The 16,631-nt window shown below is 41.4% G+C and overlaps 1 protein-coding gene across 2 annotated transcripts in view; it reads right to left on the bottom strand.

The window, feature by feature from the left end:
• Nucleotides 1–16,631, bottom strand: part of nbeab (neurobeachin b) — a 201,267-nt gene that overhangs the window by 2,206 nt on the left and 182,430 nt on the right. Inside the window, exons 47-56 of one of the 2 annotated variants that reach the window (XM_087851111.1) lie at nucleotides 16,223–16,375; nucleotides 13,280–13,447; nucleotides 8,930–9,019; nucleotides 7,678–7,870; nucleotides 6,846–6,917; nucleotides 6,535–6,690; nucleotides 5,362–5,532; nucleotides 2,743–2,844; nucleotides 2,308–2,504; nucleotides 1,857–2,008 (exon numbers count right to left, since the gene is read on the bottom strand). In XM_087851111.1, coding sequence (XP_087707237.1) covers nucleotides 1,857–2,008; nucleotides 2,308–2,504; nucleotides 2,743–2,844; nucleotides 5,362–5,532; nucleotides 6,535–6,690; nucleotides 6,846–6,917; nucleotides 7,678–7,870; nucleotides 8,930–9,019; nucleotides 13,280–13,447; nucleotides 16,223–16,375 — 1,454 coding nt within the window. The remainder of the gene's footprint in view (nucleotides 1–1,856; nucleotides 2,009–2,307; nucleotides 2,505–2,742; nucleotides 2,845–5,361; nucleotides 5,533–6,534; nucleotides 6,691–6,845; nucleotides 6,918–7,677; nucleotides 7,871–8,929; nucleotides 9,020–13,279; nucleotides 13,448–16,222; nucleotides 16,376–16,631) is intronic. The other variant, XM_087851113.1, reaches the window with a different exon arrangement.

Here is a 16,631-nt window from a genome sequence, read left to right as displayed (position 1 = left end):
TGAATCGAGGGGTTCTTCAAATATTTAAGTGATTTAAGTGGTGGTTTAATACTTGTTTAATGTAAAAACATTTTTAAAAAATTCAGTTTCCTCCAACTAGCCACTGCTTGTCTTAAAGGGTTATTTAAGCACCTTTGATGGTGCAGATTTAAGAACTAATGTTTGGATATACAAGTGTGTACGAACAAAAATCATATGTGCTCACAAAGTTGAAGGGCATATGTGCATGTGTGTGTTTTTTAAAGCAAATTGAGCCTGATTTGGTGAAATGAAAAGTGAGACATGAACTTAAAAAAATAGAGTTTGCTCTTCTAATTAACATATTGTTCCTGTTTATATGTTCAATGTAACGTTTACAAACTGTATTAGAAATAAAATTCAATTAAATTCTTTCACTAAATCCTAATCTACAGTTTTAAGTGCTGTAAATAATTGTGGCAGATCCACTTTTGATGTGAAAACAAATCTGTTTTTGCCTCCGATTTGTCGTCCGACTGTTTTATTCAGTAGTTTGATTCAAGTGCTGAGATCACAAAATAAAACGCTTTTGCTCGTCTTAGCTTTTCTAGTGACTGTTTAAATTGAACATTTTCAATTTAAATACTTTCAACTTAACTTTTCAGTTTAAACACTTCTTTGTTCTTTTCATTGCTATATCTAATCGCCTGTGGTTTGTTTGTTTTTAAACACAAAAAAATTAATTCAGGGTGTGTCCACATCCATTCATAGCCAAAGATTGGAGTGGAAATCAGGCTCATGCACATGCATTAAATTTTGCTATGATTGAGATTGACACAGCTTTATAAATCTGATGAAAATGTTGCACATTTATGCCTTGTTGATTACACACACTTGTAATCAAGTTTTATGCATTTGGCCCGAGGTCTCTGTTTTTGGATAGGCCTGTAAATACTGAGGGATATTTGGCCTGTGGCTGTGAAGTGAAGCTTGAATGTTCCGGCTCTCTAACCTCTCTTGACTGCCAGGGTCACATGATGACGTCAGGCTTTTAGCCCCAAAGCGGACACTACCGTCGGTGAGTCCAGACACCCGTTATATGACTCCTGACAAATCTTGTGGAGAAATAACTTTCAGGACAAACAAGGGGCTGACCTGCCTTTAGATTTCTGCCGCATATATGTGTGCTGGCCAGTGTCCGAAATATATGCATTTGCACCCCTGTAATTTTTGTCTCTATGGCAACTGTAAGTTCTATTTAAAGGAAGCGGATGGTGACTATTCCCAAACTAAACCACATTGACATGAACAACAGGAAACACGAGGCTTGTTTCCTGAATCGATACCTAGCATGATATCCCGTGATATGTGATCATTTAGATATACACAATCCTCCACAATATTTTTAATCAACTCAAGAATGGCAAACACAGTCACAACACAAACTTGCTTTTTTATACTTCTTACACACTAAAATGTGCAAACATTTGGCATGTCTTGCAGCTCATTTTACACATAAACAGTTGGGTAGATTCATTACAGGAAAGAAACTAAAACAAATCAGCTGTTTAGATGGGACTTTTAAAGTCTTCGAGAAGGACGAATTGTTTTTAGACTGCACCCCTATTCACCCCTTCATAAACACATTAATTCATCACTTTTTACAACCACACACAAACTCACACATGTGGATGAACTGTTGGAAATGTAGAGTTTATCCTTCTCAACCGGCTGGAGCAAAGAATTAAACCACTGACCTTCCAATAAGCTGCCTGCTTTAGCTCCTGTGCCACAACTGCCCCATTAAATGATTATAAATATACTTTGGTTTACCTCATTAAGCTCTCACTCTCATGGGCCTAATATACCATCACCAGCATACAACTGCTTGCCCTGACCTTTGATCGTGTGATAGGTCCATGGCTCGGATGCCTGCATCACAGCCTGGATAGATGTAGAGCTGTTTGAAGTCACAAGCCTGCCACACCTCCACCACACCGTTGTCTCCACCTGTCACCAGGTTGTGGCCATCGCTGCTCAGGAGAATTGCCTACAGGAGGGATAGAGGCCAGTTACACGTGAAACTTCCAACCCAACATTTACTCACCTTTCTTGCTCCAGAATGACAAATATATAGCATACTGAAAATACATGACATGATGCAACATACTGTACAACATTACTATCATCTAATCAAAGGTTAACGTGCTCAGTATGCATAAGAAAATGACTCAGTATTTGAATAAAATCTTATGTACTTGAGATTTAAATATCTCCAAACATTTTAAATCTGCAGATGAACAAAAATGCATATTTCCTGGAGTATACTGATGTCATTTTTTGGCATACCCTGGTGGAATCATTGACTTCCATTTGTGCCAGCAGTTTTCCATTAATGCTGAAGTTGCAGAAGCGTCCCCTCTCATAGTAGATGATACAGTGGCCCTCGCTGGAAACCGAGATGAGCCGTGGGCGCAGATAGTGTTCTGGTCCCTCCAAAGCCCGCAAAAGGTCCCCTGTGATGGTATGGACCAGACACGGACCCTCTACCAAACCAGAACGCACATGTGATCAACCTGTGCTTATGTAAAGAATCTATAAAAATAGTCAATTTCTGTGAAGCGACTGCATATCTGTCATCTGGATAAACATTGGTTTGGAGGTGGTCACGAATCAAATGGTCATCTAATGCGCGAGCACCATTGTTCCAGTTTATTGGTGTACCTGATGTCACCTTTTTTTGTCCAGTCAATGTGACACGGAAGAACAAAGAAGCGCACTGACCTTTAGCTCCACTGATGACGAGGCCCAGCTCTGCACAGACTGATACACACACAACCTCCTGGTCGTGACCCGTGAGAACTGCTCGGGGTGCTGGGTAGTCACCTAAAGGACAAAAAGGCACACAATGTCACAAAACAAATGACTTGGCTAATTGTTTTTAAATCTGATGTGCGACTGCAAAAATCCTGTGAATAGCATGCTGCAGGTAATTTACCGGCCGGTACATAGTATGTTTGCGCTGTCACCGAGCACATTTATAAGACAATGAAATCATATAAACACAATCGCTGTGATTGTGACATACATCTGCTTGCAGGGAGGTCCATGTGAATTGTTATGTAAATGAAGGGATGCCCAGGGATGGCAGGGGAGGCACTTGATTTGATCCTGTGTGTCACATGATTGATGATGGCCGGGGGAGAGGTTAGTGAGGGGTGTTTCGTGGCACCTGGAGCCGACCTCGAATACTGTCAGAACGATGAAAGCGGGAGTCTTTCTGAATTGCTCTGATCACCAAAAAAAAAAAAAAATCCACTAAACCTTTCCCTAAATAGTGCTGAAGAAGGGAATGAACTTTTAATTAAATTACATCATGCGTAGATTGTTAAATCTCTTTAATTAATCATTAAATTCTACTTAAAGTAAATGACAAAATATGAACACAACTGAGAATCTCTAGTTGCTTTAAAAAACAAAGCTTAATATTCTGTATTTCTTTTGCTTAAAGGATATTTTTATATAGAATTTATATTTACACGTTTGTGATAGCTAACAAGTCTTCTGTTTGGGCCTTTACTGTAGTCATCACCTTTTCCCCAGTTGCTCATTCCAAACTTATGTCAAACTAACACTGAATAAGTATGAGACTGTTGGTGTCCACATGTAACTAAAAGTTCAGCCAATTCCGTCAAACTTTCCCTATTCACTGGATGACAGCACCATCCTGATAGATGATGTGGACACACTTTAGACCTTACCACCACCACCACCACCTCGGCATATTGCTTCTATAGCCGCGGCAGCAGTCCAGTCAGTGAGCTGGACTGTGATCGATGCAACACGGTCCCTTAGAGACCGGGACCTGAGCAGTGCTGTCAGTCCCAGTACCTGCTGCTGAGGGGGGCTGAATAGGACAAATGTCAGAAAAAGCCTCCGGGGGAAAAAGGAGCTCACCTACCCGACAAAAGATTCAATCACCCTGTACCAACTAACCCCCCCCCACCCCCCCCCACCCCCCCCCCCCCCCCCCACCCTGCCTGAACCCTTGGGACAAGCTAGATTCAGCCACAACAATTACTTGGTGCAAATATCTCCTTGCAACCAGCGTGATGGGCTGAGTCTGAGGAGCAAGGCCATGATTGAGCTGGAAGTTATTTTAATTATTAGACATAGAAGTTGCATGCAGGCTTTTGAGGCATGGGTGAAATCAATTTCCTCGCGAACGCCACATCTGCGAGATGATAGAGTAATGATCCGGCAAGCTGCTGCTACATATTCACAAAACCTTTTACTAGCATTACAGAAAATATAATAGGCATGAAATCACTAGAATGACATTCTTGGAAAAGATCGCTCATTGAGACAGTCAATAAGGATACAGAGAACTGCTGTTTTGCTTTATGGCATTAATTTGGGGCCTTTAATTGTAAAGGTATGAAAAGATGGTAGTAGTTCATTTGTCAAGACTAATGCCTTTCATCTGTATTTGAATATGATCATTAGTAGCTCAAAGATTTATACAAGAATAAAGTTTAAAAGTTCTCAGCTGCATCCTAATTGTTTTCCACTCCCTGTGCTTCAGCTACATAGCTTCCTTTTATCTTCTGTCCATTAAAGGTGCATTGTAAGCACAAGTAGTGTGAATATCAGGGGAATACTGTTTTCCTGCTGCAGTAACACAAGTGCTATTGCCCCTTGCTAATTGGAGGCATCCAAGCTGAAATTCTTAATTAACTGTCGGAGCTTCAGTGAAGTTAATTAAAGGACACTCACGACTAATTCAGAGCTCCTAGAATCTGAGACGACTGGAAACACGAGATCTTTTAGGGCACACACACGGCATTGTTATCCAAAAATAAAATAAAAACAGTTTTTTCCCCCCTTATTTTCAGTTTTTTCCCCATTCCACACCATATATGGTTCTGCTCGCTACATGGCACTGTAACAGTTCCTTTTGTGATTAATTGTCTGAAACACAAGACAATCAGTGCGAATGAGAAACTAAATGAACTGAGCAGCAGAAATCACACACTGGGGTCTACTATTATGAATGCCAAGACATCTGGAGTCCTCTACTTGAAAGCAGCACATCTCAATGTAATGAATCACACTAATGTATCACAGCTTCGGTGCAGATAAATGATCGTCCCCCTCACTCCTCTGGATTTGATTGTAGAATCTAATTATAGAATAGAAATATTTTTCACCAGTTTATTAAACTTAAAAAAAACAACAACCAACAAACAAACAAACAAACAAAAATACTAGATTGTGTACCTTTACAGACTTTAATTTCACAACCAAGAAATGGCATAATTAACTATAAACATGTCCAGAGGGCAGTTCTTCTCCTCTTTTGTTATGCATGCAAGTGCGTGGCACTTGGATACGGTTACTCACTGTTATTGGGGTTGTCGCCGATAATATGGTGCCGCCCACTCCAGTACCATAGTAGCAACGTAGCATCACGGGACCCAGAGACGATGTAGCAGTCTCCACCAATGTAGGACTCTGATCGGGCCAGACATGTCACCACGTCCCAGTGGCCAAAAACTATCTGGGTCAGCTTACCTAAAGTGGATACACGCTGTACAATGTAAAGACTGCTACAACTGGTACTGTGAATGCTGTCACTTCTGTAAAGAGAGTTAATTTATTAATTAGTGAATAAATACTTGTAAAAGTTAATCTAGTGGTTAACCAGCTTTTTAAAATTAAACTTATGCTTATGACCCCGTTTAAAAGATAATGTCCTTAGCATTTTTAAATGGATTATTTAAGCTACCCAGTGTTTCTAAAGAGAAAGAGAGTGTGTCAAACTCCTGTAATTATATAGCATATATAAAATATGGAAGTGGCCACCATGACACATCTGATTTGTTTGTTTTGTTTGACTCACGATTTTGAAGCCATAGCATTTCAGACATCGCTATCTTGTTTTTCATTTTTAAACTGGATTTGGGAGGCAAATGATGGATCTGAGACAAATGGCATGCTTATACAGTAGCAACCTGTCAGTCACAAGGTAGCTACTCTCCAGTACATACCATGATTTTACTCAAAATAGGATAACAAGTTACAATATGATAAACATGCAGTAATAAATTAAATTAGTGACTGGGCCATAATTTAATAGGATAGTGTTTAATAAGGTCATAAGTGAAGAGAGAAGAGGGAGAACTTTTGCAGAGCCTTTAATAGTTATTTTCACAACCAAAGGAACAAAATCAAGTTTAATGCAATTCTGCTCTGGCTTCACTTTTCAGACCTATCTTTTACATACAGTCTGTGCTTGCATTGCAAGGTGCAATGCTAATCCTTTTTATATATACACACATACCAACACAAATTAATGTTATCTAAGCCGACTGAAACATAAGAATAAGGAGAAAAAAATTCTAAAATAACTTTTTTTTTCTTATTTCAGTGCATTATTATTTATTATTTTCACCCATTTTCTACAAGGCTTGTCAGGAGAGAGGAGCAACAATACTGTATCATTACCGTCATAGCACTGTCCTCCACACATCAGTGCACACCTCTGTAGGAAATAGAGTTTACACTCTAACCTACCTGTCTCAGAGGAGTACACACGGAAGCTCTTGTCCCAGAAGCCACACACCAGGATGTAGCGGTTGTCAGCTGTCACGACAAAACAGTGTGTGGTGATTTGGATGCTTTGGTCCACTAGGTCTGTGATCTGACGCTTGTTGCTTCCAGTATTGTTGGCTGTGGGAACAAAAAAGAAAGAAAGAAATAACACATGTCCCAAGCAATTTCCCAAGCAAAGCTATAAATTAAGGACTGTGCAATTTTATACAGATCTAAAACTCCATTAGATATTTTTATTTAATGCTGTTTTTTTTCCATTCAAGCTCACTCACCAACCAGAGAATCCATCTCTATGGGTAAGTGATGTGCCTGTTCCAGGGAGTAGCCGGGTGCTCCTCGGAGACCTGAATCCAGACAGATATGTGAGCCTATTTCTGACCAATGGACATATCTGCACACACGCGCACACCTGTTCCACTTTTAGAGCCAAGTTAATTCATGATATCTTCCAGGAGATGGAAGCATCGGAGGTCCATCTGTCTTACTCTGCTTTTTTTCCCCCCAGAGTGTCAAATTGAATGGAGATATTTCATCCATGTGAACATATCTGGAGCCAGTTTTGAAGCAGCTACATGCCTGAAAATATGGAGGTCTTGTTATCGTAATTATTCTGAAAAGCCAAACCACATTTCCCTCCTCTCCAACAGGATGGCAAGGGTGCTGCAGCTGTGTTCATTAGTGTGGGTGCAGCCAGAGCCGCCACATAGAGCAGGCTCTTTGGTCCGGAGGTCTGTGTGTTTCTACAGTGACAGATGGGGATGTGTGAGGAGAATGTGGTGCAGTTGTGGCCTAATTTTCTAGTAACCATTGCTTTGGCCCTCTGACCCTGAGGTGAGGCCGATTCTCATGGTGGGGCTCCGTGGGTAATGTTGTTCACACATGTCTGAGAAGTAACATGTGGAAACACTCACGGTCAGCTTACCTGGGAGGTGCTAGCCTCTCCCATAGCCAGCTGGCTGCAGCTCTATTATGAGCAGTTGGTAGTTTTTTTTTGGTGTGTGCGTGTGTGCGATGGTGATGAAGTGATTTTACAGGGCCACTGCTGTGGTAGGTATGGCATGTGGTGTGGCACACTTTTGTGCATGTGAGCTGAGCTCCACTCACCGACGGTGTTGTGCCATCGGTTGACTGCAAATAGGCGGCTGCAGGTGACAGTGACCACAGCAGGTATTGTAAGATGGGGCAGAGTGTTGGCAGCCACGTGGGTTACGGGTGAATTGGAGGGAAACTTCAACACCATAATGACATCCTGCTGCATCTGGTCCTTGAACATTAGGGGACTCTGTGGAAGGAAACACTATTGAGTAGAAGAGAGAAAAAACAAAGTGTGGAAAAGGATGGAGTAGTACAATGTTGGGAGAGGAGGAGGAGAAGGAGGAAGAGGAGCAGGATGGGAGGCGATGGAAAAAATGAAAAAGAAGAGATATGAAAAGATGAAAGAGAAAGAATGCAAGAGGCAATTAGTATGGAGGTTGGAGGAAAAACTAGGTTTAGACACAAAGGAGAGTTTCATGCACTGTCCCCTATGGGAAGCAGGGACTAAGACACAGGTAGACATGGGAAACTGGGATGGTATTGACTGCACGTATGAGATGGTGCATACATATACATACATTAGAAAATGCCCCATAAGGAAAGCACTAAAAGCAACTGGCTTTTTAAAAACGTTTGCAATGTGCTTTTCCTACCTTTTCCTACTATGCTGACTTCTGCATGTGTAGCAGAAGTAAAAGCACTGGCAGACACAGTGATACTAGCAATACTGTAAGATCTGAATCAGTTTTAGGTCTCATCCTTGATACAGGAAGCCATTTAAAGAACTGGAGAGAAGTGATGAAAATATTCTCAACATTTGCCAAAGTAGAAAACGGACCTAAAAGGTCTTAAGTTTCTTGTAGGGAGAGAGAAACAGAGAGCCATGTGAGGATAATGAGGACAAGGCTGGTTGTTACATGGATTGGACAGGGAAGAGGTGCTTCCAATATAAAGAAAGGCACTACTAGGCCAGTAGAGAGCACTATTCCATTTTAACCACACTCCTAGTAGGCAGTACCAGCTCCAGAACAGTGCAGACCACTGGAACTAAAAGATTGTTTGCTATACTGAGGGTCTGTGACCTACATGATGTAGAACTTCTGAAAATGTATCTTCTATTATAAAAGATCAGATTCAAAGAAACTTTTGGAAGTGAGAAGTCGAGGACTTCCTTGTCAATCTTCTGTCTACTGTACCTACAAACACATTCACGCTAACACACACCATCCGGGCTTGGACAGGTCCACACATCCTTCCTCATGCACACCACCACCACCACCAGAGGTGCAGGGAATTTTCCCAGCATGCTCGCTGTTCTCACCAGGTGCATGGCGGAGCTGCGTGGAGGATGTGGCTCAATAAGCAACTGAGATGGCGTCTGTCCAAAGCTCTGGATCTGCGCCTCTGTGGCCTGCGGGAGAGAGAGAGAGGAGAAGGAGAGAGAGAGAGCGGCTGTCACAATCAATATGCATCAAAGTGATGGGTCAATGCGTTACTTGACAATGCAAGCAAATCCTAACTCAGCCGTGCCTCTGAGGAAGGGGGGAGGTAAAGGGAAAGGGGTGCACTCCCAATCCGCCTGGGTGCTCCCCCTTCCCCCCTCACCCTGCAGAGTCATCCAAGTGTTAGTATGGAAGAGACAAGCCTTTTCCTATTAACATGCTTCAGTTAACCATTCCCATTTCCAGGAGCAGGGGCCCCAACTGCACAAACGTTAACCTGGAGTGACATCCAGCTAGGACCGCAGCAAGCCGGTGTGCTTTTAGATGTTATTGTGCTTGAAACAAAAGGGTAAAAGCATGTGTATGCACATAGACATGTATTAAACAGAGCCACAAAATTACACAAGCAGGTCATGGCAATTTGGTTAAAGGTACTTTGATGAAAGATGATTTGCGGGGTATAAAATACAAGTCTAAATGCATGTGATGTTAGAAAACTACCTAAAAACAGCCATTAAAAGAGTAGAAAAAAGAAAATCCATTTAAATAGACACTAGATCTAATTTGCCTGCAGTTAGAGGGAGCAGAAAACAAATAGTAAGAGCTGCTGAGCTTGACTGAAAGTGGGGCACTCCACGGTGGGAGTGATTGATGTGACTGGAGCCACTTCCACCATCAGAGGGGAGCTTGTAGACGTCCGTCAATGCCACTGTGCACAATGGAACATACATCGCTCAGCCTTTCGCCCGCCCTTCTGACTGCCTGGGCAGCTAGCCCTCATTTTCCTCCGCCTGTACACACCACTCACTATCAAAAAGACCCATTGGGTAACACATGCCACAGTGGGAGAAGTGGCATGGGAAGTTTGGAGGTGATACTGAATTAGGACAGGCCACCTGCAAGCCACACGGTCGCCCCCAACACCCCCGATCACTTCCTATCTTCCACAGCACCAAAAAAAAAAAAAAGAAAAGGCGCTGTCCGCACAGCTCTGTCGCTTAGTAGTGAAAGTTTCACGTGAGTTGGGGAGCACATTTGGCAATCATTAAGTGTTAGTCGGGGTTTCTTTACAATGCAGTCTGTCAAGTAATAAGCAACTGACATTATGGCTATTTAAGGTTAGGTGTGGGGTTAGGGTCACTGTGTCTGTTCAAGTAGAGAAATTTGATACAAAGATCAGAAAGGCTAAGAAGGCCATGTGGAAAACATCAACATATTTTTTATGATGATTCTATTATTGGGGAAACTGGGTGCTGCAAAGCCCCATTTTGATAGCCTCAGAAAACCCTGAACACCAAATGTTTCCAAGTGCATACAGGAGAGTTTGTCTCTGTATGTGTTTTTGTGTTATGGGGGCAGGGGGGCGGGGGGGTTTGACTTGTTGAAGGTTAACCCAAGAACATGTTCTTCCACTATATGATCAAAACACATCAATAGCTCTCAGCTACTTAAATACTAATCTTCAGTGATGTATGTCAGAAACTTCTCTCGATCTGAGATGGAGAGCACTTAACAGGTAGTTCATTAGTATAAGTCACTTCAGGCTTTGATTTTTGGCTGATAAGTGACACTTATTGCCAAAGCCATCTGGATGATCTTCCCTCCCAGCAAAAAACCACCTTGCTTGGATGAGCACCAAACATCCGTTATAACTCACCATGTGTATTTGTCTGTCTGACTTTGTTTGCATCTAATTGTGTTATGAGCAAAAGGCTTCAGAGGTGAGTGTCTCCAGCTCCCTGCGTCTCTACTGTATGGTCCCCAAACTGGTGGCAGTCTCTACGGAGGATCCTCCAGTGCACTCATGCAATGCAGCAACACAACAGCTCTGTCACACAGACTGCAGACATGGCCTTGCATTGCCCCACTAAGCACCGTGTGCTGAGTCACGACACCTGAGATGCACAGTGGCAACTGCAAACATGAAGCTACGGCACCTTTCACCTTTTGGTAGATGCCATAGATTACAGATGGCGAATTGCTTTTAAGTAGAAATTTAAACAGATTGCAAAAACCCATCAAAACCCATGTAAATATATGTGAACGTACCATTTAGAATTTGTAAAATCTGTGTAACTGAGTTATTTTCCCATGTGACAACATCACTGCCAATTCTTTACATGCCTGTGGAAATTTGTTTAAGATAAGCTTATCTGCAATCCCTAAGTACAAATAAAGAATTGCCTTGAGGGTGTTTCTTGAGTGACAGCTTGGGAGCTGAGCAGAAATGTCTCAAACATTATGTCCACCAGTATGTGTTTGTTTCGAATGGAGCTATGATCACTGATAATGCACATTAAATCCTATATGATCGCTGATTAATACAGATTAAGGTCAAGCGTTTAAACATGTATTCCATCATAATTAGAATATCACAGTGAAATCACTCTAAAGTATGTCAGGTACTTCAAAGCCCCACATTTGCTGGCTATAGCACACTTTGTTGTCTCTGTTGAATCAGAGGGGGCAGGAGGGGCAGTGACATGAGGAGGAATAGAGTCCTACTGATGAATAATTTGTCTGTTTACTTCTGAGTGACACAGTGGGGTCTGAATCCAGGGGTTGCTGTCATGTTTTTCAGTAAGAGAGGGCTGTCACGAGAAGCATCACGGTGAAGGACTGCTGTTCCGGCAGTGTGCCCAGTAGAGCTGTCACCGTGCCCTCAACCAGAGGCCCAGCGGCACGTCAGAGGGTGTCATCATTTTCATCTGACACACAGGCGGAAATTATCTCTCATGACCTCTAATTTCTTGACATTTCAAATGCCTTAATTGTTGTGACTAATGCCAGATCTGCAGCTTTACCTGTCAGGCCCAGAATGAATCAATACCCCGAAGTCAATCGCCACATTTTAGAAATAAGCAAGACATTCACTGGGCACACTTCCATGCCACACCTCACCGACTCATTAAGGCAGAAGTGGAGGAGAAGCAGGTAGTCACCTGCCAAATGTTCTTAACATTCTCAGACTGTGCAGAATATTGATGATTTTAAATCAAATTACATGGCTTCTACTTGGAACAAAATCATATTTGCACCTTTGCAATACAATAAAACAAAATACATATATTTGAATGCATGAACATGACGACTTTTCCAAAAAGCATGTTCATGAGATTACTGGGAGTTTTAATATACAAAAAAGTCCACCTGGAATGAAAAACCGAACTGAAGGTATGAAGGCTCGTCTTAATTAGTGCTCATCATATCAACATTACATCAGTTGCAATTAGCTGAACCAATTTCTTTCTCCTTCACAAAATATATTCACAATACATGTCACAACAGAGAATACATCAACTGGGTGCAATTAGGGAGCCTGAGTAGCAGGCTTCCTAATGTGCAACTAACTAACAGTACTGTCATCTCTCAGGGTAACAACAGCCAGGGTGGGAGACAGCTTAAAAACCCCTCAATCTGATGCAAAATAAACAAGGCATCATCTAAAATTGTCCTCAAAATGATGAAAACCAACTCTTTCACAATATGGTTTGGTAATTAGATCAGCCAAATCTTCTGCAGGTGATTTGCATAGTGGTCACTTGATAAATAAAGGCGCCCCTGGAAGTGACAGTATATAAATGACTTGTTTTGCAGACAGCAGATGGTGGATATCACAGGGAGAGACGAGCTCACACTGGAAAGTACCACAATGCATGCCAGCTGCTGCATATTCTGGTCCCCTTTCCCCTTGCAATTACGCTATTCACGAGTAGTATGGCGGAGCGAGTAGTTATTCAATTAATTTGTTAAGAACAAGAGGATTCACTCCCTCATCTACTGACTAAGTGACCTCTGGTGATTGATCAAAGAGTGAGGTCACATTCACTGATCTGATTCAGGGCGAGGACAGACAGTATCTTCGACGTGACAAAAAAAAAGGAGGACATTGTTACGATGTTAAGACAAGCTGTGAATAATGATAATGCTGAATGATATGAAAAGACTGTTGTTTATCTGAGAGAGTATTAATAATTCCAGAAAATCTGTTTGTGTAACCAGGAAATTACACAAATAAAAAATAAAAACCTGCAGTGAGTCATGATCTTTATCTGATTCTCTCACGGTGTACATTTGCATGACACAACATTTGACTGACAGATGCATGATGCGAATGCTCCTGGAGCTCCTGCACATGCCAGAACAAATAGAGACAGGAAGTTGTGGTTATGTTGAGCAACAGAAAAAAAAAAAAGAGGGGTTGGCGTGTGTGCGTCCGTGTGCTTTACCTCTCTGAGCAAAGGGTCAGTGATACTGTCCAGGTTGACGGAGCCCTCGTAAGTCAGGTAGTGAAAGACGTTGAGGGCGCGCATCGCCTCTGGGCCTCGCTGCTTGTAGCCGAAAATAAGGTCAATCCACTGATGAAGCTGACATGACACAAACTCGCTTTCCAGGGCCTGTCAGAGGAGTATGGGGCAATTAGAGGTGAGAGGCATACCAGCAGCGCATAGCACATGGGCCAAAAGACACAATACAAATTTCACTTCCACCCAACAGTGAGTAACATAAAACACAACCTTACTGACCATTACATTACCTTTAAATATAACAAAACTAATTACAAAGTGAACTATAATGGAAAGTATGACTGAAGCATTAAACCTTTTAGTTTCTATTAATAATATTTATTTTGGTTTTTTTTTTTACTGGACATAAAGATTAGGAGGAGTATGCAAACAGAAGCCGAATGCTCAATAATCTAATCAGCTGACTGAAGGGGAAACCTCCCATATCATATTTCCCTGTCCACTTAAAAAACTATCTTTGCATGGAGACAAAGGTTCAATACTAACAGGATCCATATTACAGTAAAACTGTCTACAGGAGAAACACTGATAAATTACTTGCAAGAGCAAAAGAGGAGACTAAATTTCTTGTGAGAGCGCTCCTGAGATATTTAGGATAAGATTTATGTCCGATAATTATTATAAATATACCTATGGAAAGCATGCAGTGGGTGGGGGATGGGGGTGGGGGGTGTATTGTTCCAGAATATTGTACAATACAATTCCCATGCATGCAGGCGTAAGGCTTTGCTGGAGAAATTTTACACTCCTCCCCTCGCGTCAGGAATAACAGCCATTACCAACAAAGCCTGCTCAAGCACACAGAGGCAGAGTTTGCCACAGGGCATATCACTACAATTGAAAGTGGCACATGCAAAGATGGGAAGTGGGAGGAAAAGAGATGGAGGGAGGAGGGGTGGGGAGAAAAGGAGGGAATGAAGAAAGAAAGAGTGAGAAAGAGGGGGAGGCAGTCAGAGAGATTCTCTGACAGAAATGAAATAATAGAGGAAGCACGAGTGTGGGCTAGCTAGAGAACAGAACAAAAGAAAGACAAAAAAAATGGAGGCTGAGGACTATGATTTTCAGGGCGTGTGAATACACTGGTCTGAGAATCCAACAATGCAATGCAACATCACACATGTATCCTTCAACAGTGAGAAAACATCGACTGTAATCCTTTTTTTTTTTTATCCTTGTTGTTGGAGATGCAGACATGCCAGTAACAACTCCCAGCTTTTCCCTTTTCTACCACTTCTCTGCCAGTATACAAGGCTAAAAGAGCTCAACCAGGCAGTCCGAGTACAGCATGGGGAAAGGTCACCTGCATAAGACCAGCCAGGCTCTGTCACTCCAGCTGAAAAGGTCAAGAGTGTTCGTGCAGCCTCCTTTTACCTCTAGTTCAAAAAACACGGTGGCCTCTAACCTCAGGATGCCTGAAAGTTTGTGTCTTCATAGCAATGTTAAAGAAGCCATTCTGGTTTTCAGGTAGAAGCAAATCTTTATACTTAAATGGAGGCGTATCATTGAGCATTATTTCCAATAATATAAACTTTGATTTTAAATGTATCTATTCTGCTCAAATTACAATTTATTTTTGAAGGTATACTATCATAACCAAGATACATCACTACAGTACTAGACTACTGGTTATTGAAGATCAATTTTTCTAAATAGGAATTTTAAGTTTCCAAAAAGCAGCTTTTCAGCTCTAAAAACATGATGTTATTTTTAATGTTAATATTTATTGAGAAAATATGCCCATATGTGTACCAATGTATCCACACTGCTGCAAACAGAAGCTATTGTGTTCTTGCTCATTAGGTTTAGCGGGGAGGGGAGCTGTTGAGCTTCTGCAGTAAATGATTCCAGATTAAAGGGAGAGTCGAGTTTATCTGAAGGTAAGAAATGGGTCCGATCTCATTTTCTATTTCTGCTGTTCCCAAAACCTGTTGGGAGTTATGAGTCACATGTTGATATGTATTAACCGTGCTCACACACAGACAAATATGCAGACATGTCCACACACATGCAGATGAAAAGCACCCCGCACACTGCTAAAGTGATGAGTCCTGGCTTCACATGCATGCCCTCAACCTCATCTTTTGGAGACACCACTGGGGTCAGATTGTACAATGTTAGTATTGAGTGATGGGCTTTATAAGATGAGCCATGAATAAGACAAGGAGGCAGGTGCATGGGAAGGTTAAAAGGAAGAGTGGGAAATTGATTGATTTGCTTTTGTGAGGAAGCAGAAACATTACAAGGAGAAACGTTACATGCACCATTTGTTTCAGAATGATGGATAAATATGTAAATAGTCTTTATAAAATTGGTCAAATTGGTATAAATAAAACAATAATTATAACACAAAGCTGGTTCTATGAATATATGCATGCAAGAATTCTAGTTGGTGGAAGAGTCGAGGCTGAATTTTATTTTTCTAACCTTTGGGATTCCCTGACCAAACTGCTATTGATTATTCTATGCTGTCTATCAGAGACTGAGTAGTTATTAACTGTACACTGCTGTACTGAATGAATATAATATCTTCCCTGATTTATTAGATTTCCTGTTTTACAAAACATGTTTATAGATGTTCATGTATCAATTGTTTTTCAAAAAAAGAGCAACTTTTACATTAGTAAAGGCTAATGAGGATCCAAATATATATACACAAATAAATAAATAAGGCAATAACTCCTAATTTCATTACAAGATGTAAATGGAAAGTATATTTTTTTATATTAACATGGTAAATGGTCTGTATTTGTATAGCGCCTTACAGACACTGGATACAATGTGGAGGATGCAGAGGTGTGTGTATGGATAACTGTGGTCAATATAATTATAGCATGAAATGTTGTATTTGTCATGACTAAACCTTACCATCCTGTTTATCCTAACAAAGTCTTCAGGTTTCTTGGCCCAGGCTGGCAGGTCCACATCACAAATCATGGTTCTGTCTTCTCTCATTCCCAGATGGTAGCCATTGCTGTTGACAAACATCTCCGGGAGGTAGTAGAACTCAGGAATCAGTTCCTGAGGAAGAGAGACATTTCCATTTTTACAGCTGACTGGCAGGGCAATAATGCTTAATACCACACTCTACACTGTATAATCACTGAAAAATCCAGCCATGTGCAGGAAATCACGTATTTAAGGACTGAGCCATAAAAAACAGAGGAAAAAAAAAGCTCTATATCCCACTGCGATGAAGTGAGAATTCAAGGGGAAAGGTAACACAAACAAACTAAACAGCAGGCCACGAGAAGGCGGTGAGAGGTGCTAGTCCAGT

The sequence above is a fragment of the Neolamprologus brichardi genome, chromosome 14, assembly GCF_056152115.1.
Source record: "Neolamprologus brichardi isolate AB-2024 chromosome 14, ASM5615211v1, whole genome shotgun sequence".
Lineage (NCBI taxonomy): Eukaryota > Metazoa > Chordata > Actinopteri > Cichliformes > Cichlidae > Neolamprologus > Neolamprologus brichardi.
This window is presented reverse-complemented; position numbering and strand designations above follow the sequence as displayed.